The following is a 21,473-nucleotide window of genomic DNA, read 5'->3' on the forward strand; positions in this document are numbered from 1 at the left end:
CGAGCACCGTCCCAATAGGCTTGCTACACAAACAGGTGCACATTTTTATCAATTGTGCTTCCTTCAAAAGCTACCTGGAGTTAGTTGTCTGGGTTGTAGAGGGTCCCTTCCCCAATAAATAAAGACAGAGAAAGTCTGTTAGCTGACAAAGACTGAGCACAGAAACCACACTTCGAGTGCAATTACAATGTGTGAATGTGTTGCTTTGCTTTGCTCACAAAGTATTTCAAACACAAGATCAGTGCTAACAAATATTCTCTAAAAACCCAGGAGATCATTTAAATCCAAGCAAACTGTCTATGAACAGATGAAACCCACGTCTCCGAGTGTGCTGCAAAGATCCCACCAAGAACAGAGGTGGAAATAACCTGAAGAAGGTACCACAGAAAAAGATGGCAGTGGGGGTATCATCATTGTGGTATCACCACTTTGCTGTCCTGCAGTAAAAAAATATAAACATATGAAGCATTGCTCATTTACTCGCAGTGTCAGCGTTGTCTTTTTCCATTACATGCTTTATAGACTGTATAGATAATGTCTACGACTGAAGTAGGCAGTACTTTGATTTTGCCTGGAAGAGTCGAATAATCCATAAAACCCGTGAGAGCACAACCAATCACAACACACAAATATCGTTTCCATGCATGGATGTTTTCAAACTGAAATGAAAATGCAATTATCATTTCACTTTCACATTCTGGGTGTTCCTACATTCACCCATCTACCAGATATATAAAAATGTAGTATTTTTTTTATCAAATATTTGTGTACGCCATATAGACTCACTCACAGTGGACTATGTCACAGCAAACAAAGAGCAGAGAGCCAAGAGCGACAAAGGTCCCTGCATTTCCGTTGTTTCTGTCATCGGGTTTAAAACACCAGGACATGACCACAAGTTTAATTCATACTTAATACAATATGCACAGTCATGAATACGCTGGCAGTGGTGCTGGTCACATCGCAGGCGCTACATGGAGTCACTACAACAGTCTAAATGAACAGGTTTGCAGGTCCGGGTCACTGCTGTGTGCATTTAAGCAGAGATGCCCAGACTGTTGACTTACAAGGAAGCACCTCAGCTGGGAGGCATCCACGAGGCATGATAGTCAGGTCCCTGAACCACTTCAGCAGGCTCCTGTGGATGTGGACAGCCTTCAGAGGCAGCTCATACCTGCAACCACAGCTCACAGACAGAGCAGATCGATCAGTAAATCAGAAGCTTTGCATTCACATTCAGGTCTCTCTCGACCACAGATAGTTACAGTGCCCACATTACTGCAGACGCTGCACCGATCCATCCACCAGTCTCCTCCTTTCTCCCTCGCTCACAAACCCCAAGATACTTAAACTCCCTCATTGGGGCAGCATCTTACTCCCAGTCCAGAGTGCTGCTGCCGTCCTGTTGTTCACATCCTCAGTCTGGTAACCGCTGATTCTCCAAGCAAACATCTCAAACAAAACAAAGTAGAACGTCCAAACATCTTGTCTCACTTGGCGAGCATCACAAACAGTATTCGTCACAACTTCCTGACTCTTAAGAAGATAATACCCTGATGGTTTAATAGTTAGTTGCAGAAGCAAACCACTAATCCTCAGATACGGCGTGCGTGCACAGGTGTGGTTGTTGGATCACAAAGCAGTGGTTTCATCGTTTCATCGTGCCTCTCAGCTCTGATTTAACTCCTCACATGAACATTTCAGTTTCTACAAAAAGGTCAAAGCTGGCCGTCACCTCAGCACCTGCGCGCGGCGTGTTAACGTCAGGCGTCCAGTGTAAATGCTGCATGTGCGCACACACGGACACACACCTGCTATTATGTGTATGATAATGTTTGTGTCTGCTGCCCTGCAGCCTGGCATTAATACAGAGGACTCAGGGTTACTGCGACCTGTGTTCCCATAATGCCAGGCTTTACCACGCGTGTGTGTCTGTGTGTGACGTCTGTCATTCTGCACAGCGACAAACACAACAGAGTTAAAACCGTCTGTTGTTAACACGCGGCAGACACTCGCGTCCTCCGTCTCTTGTTGCTGCTTGATGACTAAGTCGCCTGCTGCTCTTTGTTCCAGTCACACAACTTTTCATCAGCTCGAGGTAAGAGCCTGAGAAAATGAGAATAATTCAGCTTTTATGGGTACGTGATGGGAAGTGTGTGAGGTTTCAGTGAAGCTGTCAGCTGGGACTGGAGGGAACATTTGTCCTTTGTTTTGGGTTTACGTGGAGATTTCTGTGATGGGCTGAAAAGACCTGAAGTGGAAATGGAGAGTAGTTGGACTATACTGTTTTACTTTTGCTTATGCACAATTAATGAAGCAGTGTGTTGATCAAGTACTGAGGCCAACTATTTATTTTACTTGAAATGCCAATTTTCACATTTTTAAGAGAAAAAACTGCATATTTATATATATGCATATATTGTTTATATATATTATTTAAAAAAATAATTTCTATTAGAAATAAGTTAAAGTTTGCCTGATATGTCTTACTCCTGCATCACTGTATTTCCAGGTAAAACTGCACATTGTATGTAACTTTGCTTTTCTGAAGGCTTCAGTTATTAGTCATGCAGTAGATTAAGAGATTACAGTAAGGGTGGCGTTAAAGATGAAAGATTTCCAAGTGTAAGCTTTTTCTAATCTGCTAAATCTGGTAATCTATAGTGAGGATTATCAGCATGTTGACAATAACAATCATCAGCTGGCATTAAAACCTTTGAAGAAGTCACTCCGGGTACTTCTTGAGTTTGGACTTCTTTTCAGGTTCTTGGAGAAGTTTCACTGTTTATCCATCCAAGAGGTTTGTTCAGGTCTAAAAGCTGGTGGAGACTCTCAGGTATTTACTCGTTGTTGGAGAGTCACCTTGCAGAGGGTTCAACCCTATAATCATGAGAATCATTTGGGGTCACAGGGGCCAAGGTGGGAATCAAGGCGTGGGTCACTGAAGTGAATTTCTTATGAGTCGCTGATCGCTCTACAGTCATGTGAGGCATTGAGGCATTAGGAGCACATTGGCTAAGGTGTGAGTGGAGATTAAATTGGATGAGAAGGGATCTCAGGACAGCATTAAGTGGAATTTCTGGTGAAGCAGAGGTGGTGCGTTCACTGTCCACCGCAGTCTTGGGATAGCCTGTCTGCCTGCAAAAAGCTGATGTCAGATGGAGGCGGTGCACAAATGGAGGCCTGTATGTGGACCGACTAGTGTGTGCGTCACTCTTGCTTGTACTGCTGTTGGTCCATTCATCAACCGCAGAGAAGAGCGAAAGGGTTGCAGCGGGCAGATTTGATTGGTAACAACAATGAAAAGTGTCCGTGATTAAAGGTGTTGGTGGGACTAAAGTGCACCTACTTACATGATTACAGGGCGGCTCTGCGAGTCTCTGGACCGCCTGCAATGTGTCCATGAGCCTTTAGAACTGAAATATCCTCTCAGATGAAATGTGGAACATCTTTATTAAAATTTTAAAAAGGTGAATGAAACAAGGATTTAGATGAGGATTTTCTGAATGGTCACACAAAGTAAACTGACACCGTCCATTAAGACGTTTTAAAAAGTTTATTTGGGTGCTCATTTTGTTCATGATTTCCATGACATTTTCACTATTCTTACTTGAATAGACTGATTGGACTTCAATGGCATTTAGCATTAAGGACTTTGTTAGTTTGAAATCAGACTTATTTGAAATATTTAAATGTGGCTCCTCACATATATGAGAAGAAATGCGTGATTGTTTCAGATGATGGATGAAGAGGCCACCAAGCGTTACCTTCGGGTGAGCGACGTTGGGCTGCAGCAGGAACAGGCTGAGGTACCACCGACTGTTCACATCACACAAAACATCCACCTATTAAAACCACACACGTGGAGTCACGTGGCCTACAACTTTATCTTTCCTTCTATTTCTGCTCTGACATGGTAAAGAAAACACAACTGCTCCAGCCATCAAACTAGCCCAGTACGTGTGACCAGTTTGTCATCCAAGACTGGAGATGGTCACTTTAAAGTCTGTTTGAGATAACAAACTGACAGGGTGCTTGTTCTGTACCTGTGAAATCTCTCCCACACCACTGGCAGCTTGAACAGGTGATGTAAGGCAGGATGGATCCACGCTCTGACCCTGCCTGAATGTTGCAACAGAAACTGAGACTCATCAGACCAGGAAATGTTTGTCCAACCGTCTACTGTCCAATTTTGATGAGTCTGTGAATTGTAGCTTTAGTTCTTAGCTCTCTGGAGTGCACCCAGTGCAGACTTCTGTTGACTGTTAGCTTCAAAGTTCAACACGCTGTGCATTCAGAGGCGCTCTTCTGCATGCCTTTGATCTAGCGTTGCCTTCTTGTTAGCTTGAAGCAGTCTGACCTCTGACATCACTGAGGCATTTTCATCCAGAGACTTGAAGACCATTGGATGTTTTCAGATGATTCTCTGTAAACCTTAGAGTTGGCTGTGTGGGAAAAATCCCAACAGATCAGCAGTTTATGAAATACTCTGATAACCAAAGTCTCTTTGAGTTTCAGCAGGTCATCTTGAGTCGTCACCAGTGACTTGCTGATGTAATATTTGCATTCATGAGCAGTTGAACAACTGAATAACTGGCACAAGTTTCCTGACTGACAGTAAAACAAGTGAGTGAGAATAAGGACCAGAGAGACCTGCCTGAGCTGTTGTAGCCTCAAAGCCAGACTTAACTATTAACTATGAATATGGGAATGCAGAGGCCAAAAACCAACAGCGACTCAAAGCAGAGCTAATAAATGACAAGGAGTCATTGACCTGGAACTTGAAATGCTGACGGGCTGATGATCAGATGGATACCTCTGTTCAAGAAAAGAGGGCAGAGGATCTAAGACTATTGATAGTAAATCATAAACCATGTCTGCCATATATGCACTAAACAAACAAACACAATGTGTGACACTTGAAATACAATAGGTTGACAACACTTTGTGTAAAGCAGGATTTCTTACATATTTCATAGTTTTAATGCAGCGTGTTGATATTTCACTCCTCCACCGTCCACCTCCAGTTGGCCCTTGGCGCTTCAGTAAAGGTCATTTTAACCATGTAAAGTGAATGAAGGCCGGAGCAGTAATGCTATCACATGTCACAGTGGACCAATGTATGGCAACGACAGATCATAAAACAATTAACAGATTTAGAGGTACAGATAAGCTGCTATTTGGTCATAAAAAGTTGTTAAGTTCATGAAATTGGATCACCAAACATTAAACACCCGTGTACTTGTTCGGTTATTCTTAGAAACAAAGTCAGCTTTACGTGCATGGCTGTCTGTCACATTTAAGCTGTAAATCACCCATGTGGCTGCAGAGTGTTTAGAAATCATCAAAGTTCTTCTGAAAACATAAAAGGTTGGATACATCAACTGGAAACCAGCGGACTTTAGACATTAGTGAGGGTCCAGAGCCATAAAATGTCGAATGTTGACATTTTTCATGATCTGTATGTGTGTGTGAGAGGTGGACAGTGTATCTGCTCGTTTAGTGACTGATGGGATAAAACAATAACTGTTTGTCTAGTAAACAGACAAACAGGAGGAAAACAAACAGGAATAGGTGTGCGTTCCTCTTTGACATGTGCTCACTCAGTCTCACGGTGGAGGTGTGGCCTTCCACAGGTTAGTGGGGCAAATGGGCAGACCAACAACAACCAATACCAGCACACCATAATGAACACACCCCAGTTTCTTGGCTGCGTTATCTGACTTTTAGGAGGTATGTCAGTAAGGAAGCCATCACATGACCCAATCAGAGATTACACCACACAACTACGTCACAATATTCAATAAAGGTTTTTGACCTTGGTAGTCATACGATATAGTAATGAAAAAAATAATCACTGACAAGTTTTTGCAGCACGAGTCCAATTAATGTACTTGGTTCACAGCAGTTTGGTGCCTCTGCAGACGTTGTACTAACCTGCAGGAATGAGGTGGCTGGCCTTGTACTAGTCAGACTTTTAAAGCATGACTTTACTCAAAAACTGCGAAAGTAACTTTGTGGTATTTGGTTTATAGGTGATATATATGTTGCAGGAAGCCTAAACTGGATAAGTGGTTTAAATAATGCATGGATTTTTAAGATGTAATACAGAAGAGAGTTGACCCCATATGTTATGAGCTTGTTGGCACCTTCTGATCCTCCAAAGATGAGGCTTGTTATATATCTAAAGGGTGACCATAAATTTTTCCATCAGGGCTTTCCAGCTTTGAAATGACCAGCCTGAGGAGATAAGGCTCACAGAAGTATTGGTGTTTTGCTGTGATTGAATCCTTTATGATCTTTTACTGCCTTTGATTGTCTTTTTGAAATCAGCTTTCAATTATTTTACAGTGCTCTCTGTTTTTGGTGGTTCTTCCATACCAGTTTTATTTCTCTTTACTTTTTTTTTTTGGTTTTCCTATTTCTTTCTGTTCATCTCATCACTTAAATGTTATAATAAAATTATTACTATTTTTAAAAAGATCTCTGAACACGAACAAAGTCCTGCATCAGCAGTCTTTTGCCAACTTTTAAAGAAAATCTAGGAAGTATTGAGCAAAACATAAAGAGCAAACAGAGTAACTTCTAGGGCCTTAGTAATTCGCCAACCATTGAAATTCACCTGCTTCAAGAGGTTTGGCTGAAGAGGACAAAGGACAAAACCCTACAGCCCATGTCTTTAAACCCATTCTATCTCTCTCTCTCTCTCTCTCTCTCTCACTTTTGTACACATGCACGTTTCTGGTAAAGGTAGGGAGTAAAGTTCAGGCTGGTCAAGAGGACAGAGAGATCACCGTCCTGCCCCGGAGGAAGGCGGAGGAGCCGGAGGAGCCGGACGACACGACCACGGTGAGTGTGATTCACCTCTGAGCTCTGAGAAAGGCCGTCTATTTATAGAAACCATATGCAAGTGTTGGGGCTCTGTAATTTTTAAGGTTTAGACTGAATGTAGGTGGACAGATGAGAACTGCAGCTAACCTCTGGGCAGTGGGCTCTACATGTGAAAATATGTGTAAAACACTTTGGAGTCAGAGTGAAGGAGACCAGCATGCATACAACGAAAAAAAAAAAAAGACCAAGAATTGTTGTTATTAAGGCAGTTTCTACCCATTTATTGGGAATTTTCCTTTCCAAATGTTAGAACATAAGAATTCCAAGGACAAAATTCATATAAGACACTTAATTTGAAGGGTAACACCTTATAGTTACTGAATCTGTGCTCTTTTAGCAACTACAGATGGATCGAATGCAACCTCACTCTAATGAAACCTCAGCAACCTGGTTGTAGTTGAGGGTTTAAAGTTCTCATGAATATTAATGATAATAAAGTTTGTGGTTTAGGCGTTGTGTCCTGTAAGTGCTCAGTCACACAAGTGTAGAGACTGGTTGGCGATGTCCTAGAAACAGTCCGTTGCTAGGGAAAAATGAAAATTCACCATCTGGTTGCTGGAGTTTGCTGGCAGACACTGTTTAACTTATTGCTGAAGACTCAGTAGGTCACTGCGCTGACCGAGAGAAAGGCCGGTATAAAAATGGAAATGAAAAAATGTATATTTCCCAAACAGCTGGTCAGTGGTTGCTAGCTGTCTCTAGGTGAAATAAGTTGCAAGTTGTAGGTTGCAGCAAAAATGAAAACGTTTTTCTTGAAAGACAAATGTTCTACATTTGGCAATAGTTCAGACAAGCTGGCGTCTTCTATGCAAACTACTGGTGTCTGCAGCAATCTGTTGCTGTGACCAAATGAATGATGAATATCAGAAACTGAAAAACATCTAATGAACAGATGAAGACGCCATCATCTGACTCTTCCTGCTGCGCGTCCTGTATCAGTCTGAAGGACAGATGTCCTCGACCTCGGGGAATCATCAACCTGCTCATCACCAAAGGTAACGAACACTCATGATGCCTGTGTGTTTGTATAAGGTAACATCCTCAACTATGTGTCTTCATTAAATACTCTACCTGACCAGCAGCACTGTGTAAATGTGTCCTGTCACACTGAATCTTAATGGGATGTCACATCTGCTTGCAGTGTGTTTGTTTGCTCTGCTGTTCGGAGTCGTCTGGACCATCACGGGAAAAGAGTGTTTACCTGGAGGGAACCTGTTCGGCATCATCATCCTCTTCATCTGTTCCGTGCTGGGAGGGAAGCTGGTGGGAATGATCCAACTGCCCACACTGCCCCCCTTCCCTCCACTGCTTGGTACAGCCCAATCACTCATTCCTTTTATAGTTTAAGCAAGTAGAGCTGGGCGATATGAGATTTTTTCATATCACGATATGTTTTTTTCATTTCAGGCGATAACGATATACAGTATATCACGATATAAGCCAAATAACTATATTTGTAAGATTTAAATGTGCCGTTGCTCACAAGTAAAATGTGAAATAATCAGCAGCTTGTTTTGATTTAAATATTTATTTCCCATAATAAGTTCAACAGGGCAGATGTACTTAAAATGAGGCTTCAGTTTCAGATAAATAAAGGCAAATATTACAAACTACACAAAAGGTAGCTGCTAAAGCATTTAAGTTTCAAAATAGAACTCCTCCTTGAATCGCTACCTTATCATGGTGGAGGGGTTTGTGTGTCCCAGGGATCCCAGGGGCTATGTTGTCTGGGGGCTTTGCCCCCTGGTAGGGTCTCCCATTGGTCCTGGGTGAGGGACCAGACAAAGAGCGATTCAGAAGACCCTTATGAAAAGATTATCGAGGGAACAGTTTACCCTGCCCGGGATAGGGTTACCGGGGCCCCGCCCTGGATCCAGGCCCGGGGAGGGTGCCCGAGGGCGAGCGTCTGGTGGCCGGGCCTTAGTCCATGGGGCCCGGCCGGGCACAGCCCGAAGAGGAGACATGGGCCCATCCTCCCGCAGGCCCACCACCCGCAGGAGGCGCCATAGGGGTCGGGTGCATTGTGTGCCGGGTGGCGGCCAGGAGTGGAGGCCCTGGTGGACTGACCCCCGGCTGCCAAGGCTGGCAATAGGGACATGGAATGTCACCTCTCTGGTGGGGAAGGAGCCTGAGTTAGTGCGTGAGGTTGAGAGATACCGGCTAGAAGGTGCTCCACCTGGAGACTCTGTTGTCCTGCTGGGAGACTTCAATGCTCACGTGGGTAACGACAGCGAGACCTGGAGGGGCGTGATTGGGAGGAACGGCCTCCCTGAACTGATCCCGAGCAGTGCTTTGTTATTGGACTTCTGTGCTAATCACAATTTGGCCATAACGAACACCCTGTTCGAACATAAGAGTGTCCATAAGTGCACGTGGCACCAGGACGCTCTAGGCCGTAGGTCGATGATCAATCTTGTAATCGTATCACCAGACCTGCGACCATATGTTCTGGACACTCCGGTAAAGAGAGGGGCTGAGCTGTCAACTGATCACCACCTGGTGGTGAGTTGGATCAGGTGGCGGGGGAGGACGCTGGACAGACCTGGTGCACCTAAACGCGTAGTGAGGGTGTGCTGGGAACGTCTAACAGAGGCCCCAGTCTGCGAGATCTTCAACGCACACCTCCGGCAGACCTTCAACAGCATTCTGAGGGAGACTGGGGACATTGAGTCCGAATGGACCATGTTCAGCGTCTCCATTGCCGAAGCTGCTGCATTGAGCTGCGGCCGCAAGGTGGTTGGTGCCTGCCGCGGTGGTAATCCCCGAACCAAATGGTGGACACCAGAGGTGAAGGGAGCCACCAGGCTGAAGAAGGAGTCCTATCGGGCTTGGTTAGCCTGTGGGACTCCGGAGGCAGCCGACAGGTATCGACAGGCCAAGCGGAATGCGGCTCGGGCAGTGGCTGAAGCAAAAATTCGGGTGTGGGAGGCCATGGAAAAAGACTTTCGGACTGCCTCAAAGAGATTCTGGCAAACCATCAGGCGTCTCAGGAGGGGAAAGCGGTGCTCTACCTGCACTGTGTATAGTGCTGGCGGAGCGCTGCTGACGTCGACTGAGAAAATTGCCAGGCGGTGGAAGGAATACTTCGAGGACCTCCTTAATCCCACTGACACGTCTTCCGAGGAGGAAGCAGAGTCTGGGGATGAGGGGAATGACCCGCCAATTTCCGGGGGCGAGGTCACTGAGACAGTTAAACAACTCCTTGGTGGCAGAGCCCCTGGTGTTGATTAGGTCCGCCCCGAGTTCCTGAAGGCTCTGGACGTTGTAGGGCTGTCCTGGTTGACACGCCTCTGCAATGTTCAGGGGCAGTACCTGTGGACTGGCAGACCGGGGTGGTGGTCCCCATCTTTAAGAAGTAGGACCGGAGGGTGTGTCCCAACTACAGGGGGATCACACTCCTCAGCCTCCCTGGGAAAGTCTATGCCAGGGTGCTGGAAAGGAGAGTTCGTCCGCTAGTCGAACCTCGGATACAGGAGGAACAATGTGGTTTTCGTCCTGGTCGCGGAACACTGGACCAGCTCTTTATCCTCTCCAGGATACTTGAGGGTGCATGGGAGTTTGCCCAACCAGTCTACATGTGTTTTGTGGACTTGGAGAAGGCATTCGACCGTGTCCCTCGGGGTGTCCTGTGGGAGGTGTTGCGGGAGTATGGGGTGTCTGGCCCATTGCTACGGGCCATTCGATCCCTATACAACCGTTGCAAGAGCTTGGTTCGCATTGCCGGCAATAAGTCGGACTCGTTCCCGGTGGGTGATGGGCTCCGCCAGGGCTGCCCTTTGTCTCTGGTTCTGTTCATAATTTTTATGGACAGGATTTCTAGGCGCAGCCAAGTGGCGGAGGGCTTTCGCTTTGGTGGCCTCAGAATCTCATCTCTGATATTTGCGGATGATGTGGTTCTGTTGGCTTCATCGGGTGAGGGCCTCCAGCTCGCACTGGAACGGTTCGCAGCCGAGTGTGAAGCAGTGGGAATGAGGATCAGCACCTCCAAATCTGAGGCCATGGTTCTCAGCCGGAAAAGGGTGGAGTGCCCACTCCGGGACGGGGATGAGTTCCTGCCCCAAGTAGAGGAGTTCAAGTATCTCGGGATCTTGTTCGTGAGTGATGGGAGAAGGGAGCCGGAGATCGACAGACGGATTGGGGTTGCAGCTGCAGTAATGCGGACGCTGCACCGGTCCGTTGTGGTGAAGAGGGAGCTGAGTGTAAAAGCGAAGCTCTCAATTTACCGGTCGATCTACGTCCCTACCCTCACCTATGGCCACGAGCTGTGGGTAGTGACCGAAAGAACGAGATCGCGGATAAAAGCGGCAGAAATGAGCTTCCTCCGAAGGGTGGCTGGCCTCTCCCTTAGAGATAGGGTGAGAAGTTCGGCCACCTGCGGGAGGGGCTCAGAGTAGAGCAGCTGCTGCTCCACATCGAAAGGAGCCAGCTGAGGTGGTTCGGGCATCTGACAAGGATGCCCCCTGGGCGCCTCCTGGGTGAGGTGTTCCAGGCATGTCCCACTGGGAGGAGGCCCTGGGGCAGACCCAGGACACGCTGGAGAGATTATATATCTCGGCTGGCCTGGGAACGCCTTGGTGTTCCCCTGGATAAGCTGGAGGAGGAATGCTTTACAAACATTCAGAGATGGACTTACACACTTGCTTTACTTCTCTCGGGGATAACTTTGTCGGAGATGAAATGCCGGGTTGCTAGCGAAGCTCCACATGCTATCCAGACCAGGTCCCGCATGCCACAGCCGCTCTATCACGTGATGCATACTGCTCCGATGTGCTAACGTTCTGAGGTGAGTTACGCGTGTTGCAAGTTTTGTGAGGTGCTTTCGTGATATTTAATGGATCGGATTACATTTTTTATTTTTCTCCGATATCCGATCCAGTAATTTAGGTCAGTATCGGACCGATACCGATACGTAATATCGGATCGGTCCATCTCTAGTCGGCACACTCATTTCCTCCATTACCCGGCCGCTGGCTGCTTTCCAAACAAATACACATGTGCGGCTTGGCACTTGAGCTGTACGTAACAAGTTAGGTGACGTGACGCTGCGGCTGTGATTGGTTCGGCTCTGCGCTGCTTAATTTGAATTGGCTATTCATTTTTTATAAGAGAGGAAGAGAGAGAGAGATGAGGTCTATCGCAATAGTTTCATTTTTCTATCGGGAAAAGTTATTTCACAATACATATCGTTATCGTTTATCGCCCAGCTCTAGTTTATAAAATCTGTGTTAAGAGCCTCTGATGTAGATCTTCCCAGCAGCTATGCTTGTGTGTCTGTGATGTGCTGCAATATGCAGCATAAACAGTAGAGGGTGGTTTGTGCTCTCTCTTGGAGTTCATCCATTCTCCTTGAGTCAATTAGAAGAGAAAATGGTGACATTAGAAGTAAGCAAAAATGCAAAGGTGGAAACACTGGACCAATCACTGCTTTGAGGAGACGTAGGTCCATTTGATGATGATTTAATAAGACAGTGATTAGGTAGAACTTTATAATACAGCATATGGCTGTAATTCCCCTGGAATTAAATTGATTCTCTGTGTGTTTTATCTGAAATTTTATCTTGGCCATTTGAATAGTGATACACACCAACATAATAAGAAATCAAAAAGGCAAAGCGAATCCCCTTAATAATAAAGCCTGCATCTCTAAAAGTACAGCATAGTGTAAATTACTTAAATATTGATACACTACTTAAAATTACTGTAATTATTTTTTTAATTCCAGTAAAACACGAATTGTTACCCCTTTATTATAACATACTGTATTTTCCAGGAAGCATTTGTAGATAAAAAGAATTTAATTGTAATTTCAGATGCATGTTGAATCATTGTATTTTGCTAGCACAGATTATGTTAGCTGGGGTACTTACAGGTGTGGCAACCATGTAAAAACCTGTGTATGTGTGTGCGTGCGTGTAGGTATGCTGCTGGCAGGTCTGCTATTGCGTAATGTTCCTTACATAACGGACGCCATCTTCATCGACACTCACTGGTCTGCAGCTCTGAGGAACATCGCCTTGTCCATCATCCTGACCAGGGCTGGTCTGGGCCTCAACCCTGAGGTACGTGTACATTTAAATATCAGTCTAAGTTAAGTTGCACACAAAATCAAATGCAGTCTCTTAACTCTGTGTTTGCATGCAGGCTTTAAGTCGACTGAAAGCAGTGTGCGTACGTGTTGCAGTTGGACCCTGTATGGTGGAAGCCTGCATTGTTGCTGTGGTTTCTCACTTCCTGCTGGGTCTGCCATGGGTTTGGGGTTTCATACTGGGGTAAAGTGCACACACACACACACACACACACACACACACACACACACACACACACATAGGGATGGGTACCGGTATCCGGTGCCATGATGGCACCGGTTCTGACATAAACGGTAGTAACCAGACCGAAAAGCAGCGCACATTTCGGTGCTTTTTTTTCCTGACCTGTGATACACTTTGAATTCTAGCCAATCATTTTACGTTTCCGAGGATAGTGGGCGGGCCCAGGTACGTAGGTTCTTTTAGAGCAGAGCTACAGATTAAAAATGCCCAAGGCGAAGCGGTCAAAAGTCTGGCTGTACTTCACAGCAAAATATACAAACTCAGCAGCCTGCAACAAGTGCTTTAAGCTGATACTGTGATACTGTCAAAGGAGGTAACACCTCAAATCCGATGAAACACCTGGCGATGCATAGCGGTTTTTTTTTAAAAGCCGAGAAATGCGCCGTATTTGATAGCTTGCTGTGAGACCTCACACCGAGCACATCTACTGTGGGTATGGTGCCTGTTATTGGACCCGGAGTTAGCAACATCCCCCAAAAACACAAACAGGAGAGTCCTGGCCCCTAGCCCTGCCAGTGTAGCACAAATGATGAGGATGATGATGCAGCAGCATCCGTTCTTCTTTGTGTGAGTAGCTTCATGTTGTTCGTGTGTAATTTACGTTGAGTAGGCTAACCACGTTATTACATTAATGCATGTAAGGTGAACTAGCAAACATCATCATAGCTACATGCGGCTGTCTTCTTGTTTGATGGCAGATACTCCCTTCACCCTGGCCAAAAAGGCTAAAATGACCAAAGAAAAAGTGGAAAACCGCTAAACATGAGAAGTTTTTGGATAAAGTTTGTATTTATTCCATTGTTTAAGCACTGCTTCCAGCCAAGAGTGATACCATATATGCACTATAGCTGCAGAAAAGGCTAACATTGTTATCTTTTTACAAAAAAAACAGCTGAACATGAGAGGTTTTTGAATTTTGTGTTCTCTATTATTTAAGCACCGGTTTGAGCACCGTTTAAGCACCAGCACTGTTTCAAAAGTACCGGTTTGGCACCGGTATCGGATAAAACCTAAACGATACCCATCCCTAGACACACACACAGAGCCATTTCTTTCTGTATGACTAGATTCAAAGTAAGTAAAGCGACACTCATTGTGCCTGTGATATTTGTGTTTGTGCAGTTTTGTACTGGCTGCCGTTTCTCCAGCAGTTGTTGTTCCTTCAATGCTGCTTCTGCAGAGAGAAGGATATGGAGTGGAGAAGGTAAATTATCACCCGTTACTATCATCACTACATTTGACTGATGAAAGGTTCATCCTGCCACAAGGGGCAGCGTATGGGTGGAAAAACAGATGAGCCTGAGATGAATCTATAGACATGACACATCATCTGTGTAGGCTTATGCAGAGCAAGTATAAAATAAAAATAACAGCAGAACCACCTGCAGGACTGTAAATATTACATAACAATTGACACCATTAATAAAATCAATATAGGGGCCTCTAGAGATCCTCGAGCTCCATCAACACATTCTCAGTGATTGCTAAGCTTCCTAATCATGCTCTACCCCCTTTACAAGAACCCACAGTGACCTCTAGGAGACCCACAGTGGTCCTTAATACCTCATACAAAGTCACTAAAGCCAGCTTAAGCAACACTTGAAACTTTGATAGGATACTGATTAAGTAGCAATACTCTTCTAAAAGCGTTGTACACCTTATTGGTTTTCACAACAACCCCAATACCTATAATACACCACTAGAATCCCTTCAGCTATTTCTCAAAGCGTTTAATCACTTCAAGTCTATTTAAAGGAAGGGAAAGCATCACCAAAAAGATCTAGGGCTCCTCCAGTAAAGCTCCTCAAACCCAAGAGCTTCCATGGGAGTCAAGAAAGATCAAGTCTTCTGCTCTAATATGAATCTTTAATGTCACTGTGTGTTGTTCTTCAGGGAATCCCCACCCTCCTGATGGCTGCTGGAAGCTTTGATGATATTCTCGCCATAACAGGATTCTCTACTTGTTTGGGAATCGCCTTCTCTACAGGTCAGACAAAATGTTTCTGTCCTGTGCTGTTCAGTTCGTTCTTTTCTAGTCTACATGGTCTCGTTGTGTTTGTCCTGCAGGTTCTACATGGATGAACATACTGAAGGGTCTGCTGGAGGTGGTGGGAGGCATCGTAGCTGGTATGATCCTGGGCATGTTCTTGTACTGCTTCCCCAGCAATGACCAGGTCTGACATTTTTTTATTAATAAGATTTTTCCTTTTTTAATTGTTCATAAAATGTGTCTTTAATATCTTCTGTCTGATCGCAGGAGGATCTGGTATTGAGGAGGACCCTCATGTTGCTGGGTCTGTCCACATTTTCAGTCTTCTTCAGTCATGTTATAGGTTTTGCTGGAGCTGGAGGTCTCTGTACACTGGTGCTGGCTTTCCTGGCTGCACTGGGCTGGAAGACTGAAAAGGTATCATATATCAGGATCACTTTAACCTGCATCCTGCCCCTTGGATTTTGTCATGTTTACCCTAAACCAACCTGTCTTTTAATGGCTGGCACCATGGAATGTGGTTAATCCAGGTATCTCTAACTTCACAATCAGGCACCAGTAGCAGAAATGGTGGGTCGGTCATGGGATGTATTTCAGCCACTTCTCTTCGGTCTGATTGGAGCTGAGATCACGATTAAAGCACTCAGCCCAAGTACTGTGGGTAAGAACATTATGCTACCAGTATATTTCAGTTAGACTTTGCTCCATTTGTGTCTAGATTTTGTTCTCAGTTACTAGGAGCCCAGTGGGCCCAGTAATCAAAGAGCTTTAACCTGCAGAGCAAAACATTTCACTGCTTGAGGAAATTTAAGATACTGGTTTCCTCTTTGTTGTTGTGTCTATGCCCTTAGGTCTGGGTATGGCCTGCATTCTTATTGGTCTGGTGATCCGTCTACTTGTCACCTTCCTGTTGGTTCATTACGGAGGATTCAACTTAAAAGAGAAGCTCTTCATTTCTGTGGCCTGGCTGCCTAAAGCTACTGTGCAGGTCTGTGAGTGTGTAATCCTGATATTAGACTGCTAGAAGATATTCATTTTTCAAGAATAGTGTGCCCGACTTTATTAAACCAGAACTAGAAGCACCTCAGACTTATCCGGAAACTTCTGCATAAAGCCTCTAAACACTCCTAAAATGCCACTGGTGGTCAAAACAGCTACTAAGATATCATATAGATTTTTCTTTGTAACCACTGAAATCATTAGATTGTAATGGTGTTGATTAGCTACCTACATGGCTCCTGAATTCTCTTTACTGACTTCGAAAACCTAAATTACTACAATAACCACGCAAAGAAGTTCTAGTTCGCCATTAGTTATGATCTAAAGGCCTTTAGATCTAGATGACTAAGAACTAAAAAAGTACCGTTGTTTCCCTTAAAACCACCTCTGTGATCTTAACGATAAACTCCTTCATTGTTAATCTGCACTTCTCCTGAGCAGTTATTTATGTCTGTATGTGCTAGGCTGCCATTGGCTCCAAGGCATTGGACATGGCGAGGGAGGAAGGGGACGAGGCCTTAATTAAGTTTGGTTTGGACGTGCTAACATTAGCGGTGTTAGCCATCTTGACCACAGCTCCAGTTGGTGCACTGGGTATCGGACTGGCAGGACCACGTCTCCTGGCCCGGCAGGTCAAAGGTCAGCAGGCATAGACATCTGCACACTGTGTAGTGGCTTACATCACTGAACAGTGTCAGATGTAGTCATATGTAAACAACATATGTCTTTTCTTCCCCTTTCTAAAAATCCCGACCTCAGCAGAAGAGACGGAAGGTGGAGCTACACCATCTTACCGCAACGGGGTTGTTCAAGAAAAAGACAACGGGACTCTCGAGAGCAAGCTATGAAGCATCTGAGTGGAAAAACTGACTATACAAAACTGTATATACAATATATATATATATATGTCCACACATTATGTAAATCATAAACAGAATTTAGCTGCAGTTCATTTATATATACTGGCTGTCAATATCTTCTATTTTCTCATATGCTCAGGTTAGAAACTGTAAATGTGCAAATGTTTGTGTAGTGTACTATATTGATATTTATGCATTTTGGTAAAGTGCAATGATTAATTTTACATTACACTAAGATTATGTTATCAGCTCATTAGCAGTGACAGAATCTATATTATGAATTAATTTCTGGCTAGCTAGTGTTAACATAAAGCGTATTTGCCACACCAGGTTTCATTTTCTTACTTCATTTTTTATTTTCTTCTGTTTGTCTGTTGCATAAGTGAAGTACAGCTGAGGTCATTCATCATATGGGGACTGGCAGATAGTTTAGCTAGCATGCTAATCTGATGTGTTGGAGTTTAGCTATGGTGGAGTAACAAAGGCAGACTTGATGCTGGAGGTCAGGTCTTTAAACTGACATCACATTCTTTCTGGTGTCAGGTTTGGTTATAAGAAGCTAAAATGTTCATTTTTACTGTTTTGTGTGCTTAAAACATGGTTATTTACAAAAGCGAATATTGGATACAGATTAAGTAATTAATGGCAGTAACAGATAGCTTCATTAAACAGCTTCAAATGTGCAAGTGACTAATCTTAACTGGGTGGGTAATCTATTGTCTAATGACATTTTCAAAGATATATTAATATATTCTTAGATAATATTCATACAAAATAATCTGAATGTTTATCTTTGAGACACACTTCATTACACGCACGGCTGCCAGCCTGGAAGCTTGTATCAGTAATCGTGTAATCATTAAGCATGCTGTAATTGTGTGATGTCCTATTGATCAGCTGTAATTGTGTGATGTCCTATTGAGCTTTAATTCAAAGCTCAATAATCATTTATCAATAAAGTTAGAATATTAAAAAAGGTTTCTCTTTTGTATGCATCAAGACTACATGCTATTTACTTAAGTTATGGCAGCTAGTCCCACACAATTCAGTCTTAATTGGTAAACGTAATATAACTAAGGTTTTAGGTTCTGCTGGGATGACATGACGAAGCTATGACACACGTATCTGAACTGATTATGAGCTCACATGGCCACATTCACCACAGATGTCAGTGTGTCATGATTCTTAGGGCACAGTTATCTACAGTACCAGCCTGCACCATGGATCCATGCTTGATCTGATGTGTTTGATTGTCACACTTTGTGTCTGGCCAGTGAGTCTGTTGAGCGTTTACCATTTCTCCTTCACTCTGTGGTTCAACTGATCCAAGTGATTCCACCTAAGATTACGTTGGTGATTGTGAAGGTAAGATCTCCTGATGCTTTTCCTCTCAGCTGGATGTGTGTTTTGGATTTTCTACTGAAAAACTAATGATAGTCCCATGATTGGTATCAAGTTGGCCCTAAATATGAAAAACATGACATGTACTTTAGTTTCTTACTCAAATCCTTGTCCACCAGCTGCTGCCTGAACACACTGAAATTTAATGGATGTGGAATGAGCCTTTTAACAACCACCAAGTTTCAAGCAACTCATCTAGAGCTGGAGTTTTATTTTAACTGTGTAAATGGGCCTAACCCTAATGAGGGATCCATGGCAGCATTGTGTTTCTTTGCAAAAGTATTTGGTTAAAAGAGTGAAGAATTCTAAGTATATAGCCAGCTGTGTGTAGTCAAAAAGCCCACACCCATACAAACCCAGTGATAAAAGTATCCATTGCTTTTACGCAGATTGTTTCGTTTGTTTGTTTGTTTGCTTTTTGAGTAGATGTTGTGAACAGGAAACGAGCAAAAGCCGAGTTAATGCTAAGGGACAAAAGCATACTGCAAATTGTGAAAAACAAGTGTTTACAAGTGTAAAAACAACGCAATAATGCCACCTAGAGGAATTTCAACGCAGGAAATATAAACAGTAAATGGCCTGTATTTGTACAGCACTTAACTTAGTCCCTAAGGACCCCAAAGTGCTTTACACATTCAGTCACGCACACATTCACACACTGGTGATGGCAGATACATTGCAGCCACAGCTGCTCTGGGGCGCACTGACAGAGGCGATTTTCAAACAAACCGACTAGAAGATGAAAATACACAGAAGCAGTCTGGTTTCAGTATTAGAGGAAAATCACATTGTTAGGTTCATTTTGATCAATGTTGTCATTGTTGCACTTACACTTGTAAACCTTGCCTTAAACTGCATGTTGAGATATTCTTCTGTTCCTCCCCTACACATCGAAGCAATTGGCTATAGTGTTAAACTGCAGGCACATTCCAATCTAAAGGTTCTGGTTGTCTTATCTGTAAAGGATGATCACTCTTAGCCATTTAAGAGCTCATCTGTGCTTGTATATAGTGAACCATTAAAGTTGAGCCATATAAAAGGGTGAGAGGAGATGACCCTTTGTGATCAGCAGGATGTCACACACACACACACACACACACACACACACACACACACACACACACACACACACACACACACACACACACACACATGCTCGCACATGCATAAACATGCACACACACATACACATGCACACAGTGCTTTAACTGTTATGACACACCATTTATGGTTTTACAATGGGGGGTTGTTTCATTTCAACCAGCGGGCCTGCAAGCGCAGACCCAACATTTATGTACCAAAGAAGAAGAAAAAACAAAAAATAAAACAATACCCTAAAATTTTACACCCAAGTTGCTGTGTAGCAAAAGCAGTGTGGAAGAGGACTCCACCACCAGAGAGGTCCCGTGGGTACTGGCTTATCCTCGGTCACTGCAATAAAAAACAAACAAGCAAACGTAGCAAAAACAAGAACCACTGAAATCTCTACTCCAGCAAATCAGTCACTCCGCAAACAGGGCGTCAAATAAGCCATTACACCACATATTCAACCAATAAAAGGGATAGGATAGAGGAGGACGAGCATATGGCCACAATTTTTTAATATTTCTGTTATATATTCGTGGGGGGTCTCATGTAATATTGGTACCAAACCATTATCACACAGCTACAACTAATGGGTTTCAGCCCACACATACTAGTAGCATGTGAAACCAACCCTGGGACATGCAGATAAACACTGTATGTCTCCAAACTTGCAGCGTTGGTCTTAGATATCATTTTCAAATATCTCAAGTTAGATTCAGAACCATCCTGAGTCTCATAACAAACACAAAGAGACATTTGTGTTTCCTGCTTCTGCTCGTCACCTTCTGCTCGTGTTGTTGTTTTTGGTGGTGATGTGTATGTACTGTTACAGCGACTGTGTGATTATTGTAAGAATAAACGGTGCTGTGAACCATGAAAAAGCCATCGGGTCTGCTGTGGTGGTGATCTTTGTTTTGTTTTTTATCTTAAGTGCACGCAAACCAGTAAACAAATTAAAACAAATGCTGTTGATAAACTATAATACAAAAATTACAATTAAAATTCTCAACAACAAAAACAACTGGTAAAAACATAATTAATATGTAAACAACTTAACAACCCCCAAAATTAGCAAGTCACGTGACGTGACAGCGCAACACCAAAACATAACGTTGGGGGAGAGGGAGCAAAGTGTGCCTGCTCTCCGCTGACACAGCGACCTGGCTGTTTCGTCTTTGCACAGCGTTGTAAACAAGCAGAACTCAAAGTAAAGGATCAATCTCACCAGGCTAGTATCGATCCCATACCGATGCCGACTTGGTATCGACACTATTGATATTTGCTTTGATGTTTGCCAAAACTCATCAGAACTTTTTAGATAACATTTGTTACTTTTCAAATTCTATATGTATTAAGTTATGCAGGCTTGTTTGCACAACAAGGCTAAATAATTAAACTTTTCTGAATCGAAATAGTCTACAGTCGTCGTTTCAGTTGTTTCTGTGATTCACTGAAACATAATTACAAGCACTTCATACGTTTCAAAGGCTTTTATCGACAATTACATGACGTGTATGCCAAGAGTCAGTATTTGCCGTGTTGGCCCTTCTTTTTCAGGACCTCTGCAATTCGACTGGGCATGCTCTCAATCAACTTCTGGGCCAAATCCTGACTAATAGCAACCCATTCTGCCACAATCACTTCTTGGAGTATGTCAGAATTTATGGGTTTTTGTTTGTCCACCCGCCTCTTGAGGATTGTTGTTTTTCTTTAGCTTTTTTTATTTTATTTTATTTTTAGCATTTTTTAAATGTTAACAGCAATTATATGGAGTACATTTTAGGGTCTTAATAATTCTTGACCATGAAATGCACCCACTTTAAGAGGTTTGGCAAGAAGAGGATAAAGACACCACCTTACTCACAGTCCATGTCTCTAACCCAGTTAGCGCTCTCTCTTGCACATGCGCGCGCGTGC

The 21,473-nt window shown here is 43.7% G+C and overlaps 1 protein-coding gene across 1 annotated transcript; it reads left to right on the forward strand.

Annotated features, from left to right (window-relative positions):
- Nucleotides 1-6,808: 6,808 nt before the first annotated feature.
- LOC309702025 (sodium/hydrogen exchanger 9B2-like) lies at nucleotides 6,809-17,968 on the forward strand. The gene is made up of 13 exons (XM_082526412.1): nucleotides 6,809-6,849; nucleotides 7,784-7,886; nucleotides 8,033-8,203; nucleotides 12,808-12,950; nucleotides 13,033-13,160; nucleotides 14,343-14,424; nucleotides 15,114-15,207; nucleotides 15,288-15,394; nucleotides 15,478-15,627; nucleotides 15,763-15,871; nucleotides 16,062-16,198; nucleotides 16,674-16,848; nucleotides 16,969-17,968. The coding sequence occupies exons 2-13, from the start codon at nucleotides 7,784-7,786 to the stop codon at nucleotides 17,055-17,057; spliced, it is 1,488 nt and encodes a 495-aa protein (XP_082382538.1). The 5' UTR covers nucleotides 6,809-6,849; the 3' UTR covers nucleotides 17,058-17,968.
- Nucleotides 17,969-21,473: the final 3,505 nt, after the last annotated feature.

Source organism: Aulonocara stuartgranti, assembly GCF_965226115.1.
Source record: "Aulonocara stuartgranti genome assembly, chromosome: 3".
Taxonomy (NCBI): Eukaryota; Metazoa; Chordata; class Actinopteri; order Cichliformes; family Cichlidae; genus Aulonocara; species Aulonocara stuartgranti.

Coding starts and splice junctions, on each gene's coding strand:
- LOC309702025 (XM_082526412.1), top strand. CDS start 7,784: ATGAAGACGCCATCATCTGACTCTTCCTGCTGCGCGTCCTGTATCAGT. Junction 7,887..8,032: donor CAACCTGCTCATCACCAAAG/GTAACGAACACT, acceptor ATCTGCTTGCAG/TGTGTTTGTTTGCTCTGCTG. Junction 15,872..16,061: donor ACTCAGCCCAAGTACTGTGG/GTAAGAACATTA, acceptor CTATGCCCTTAG/GTCTGGGTATGGCCTGCATT.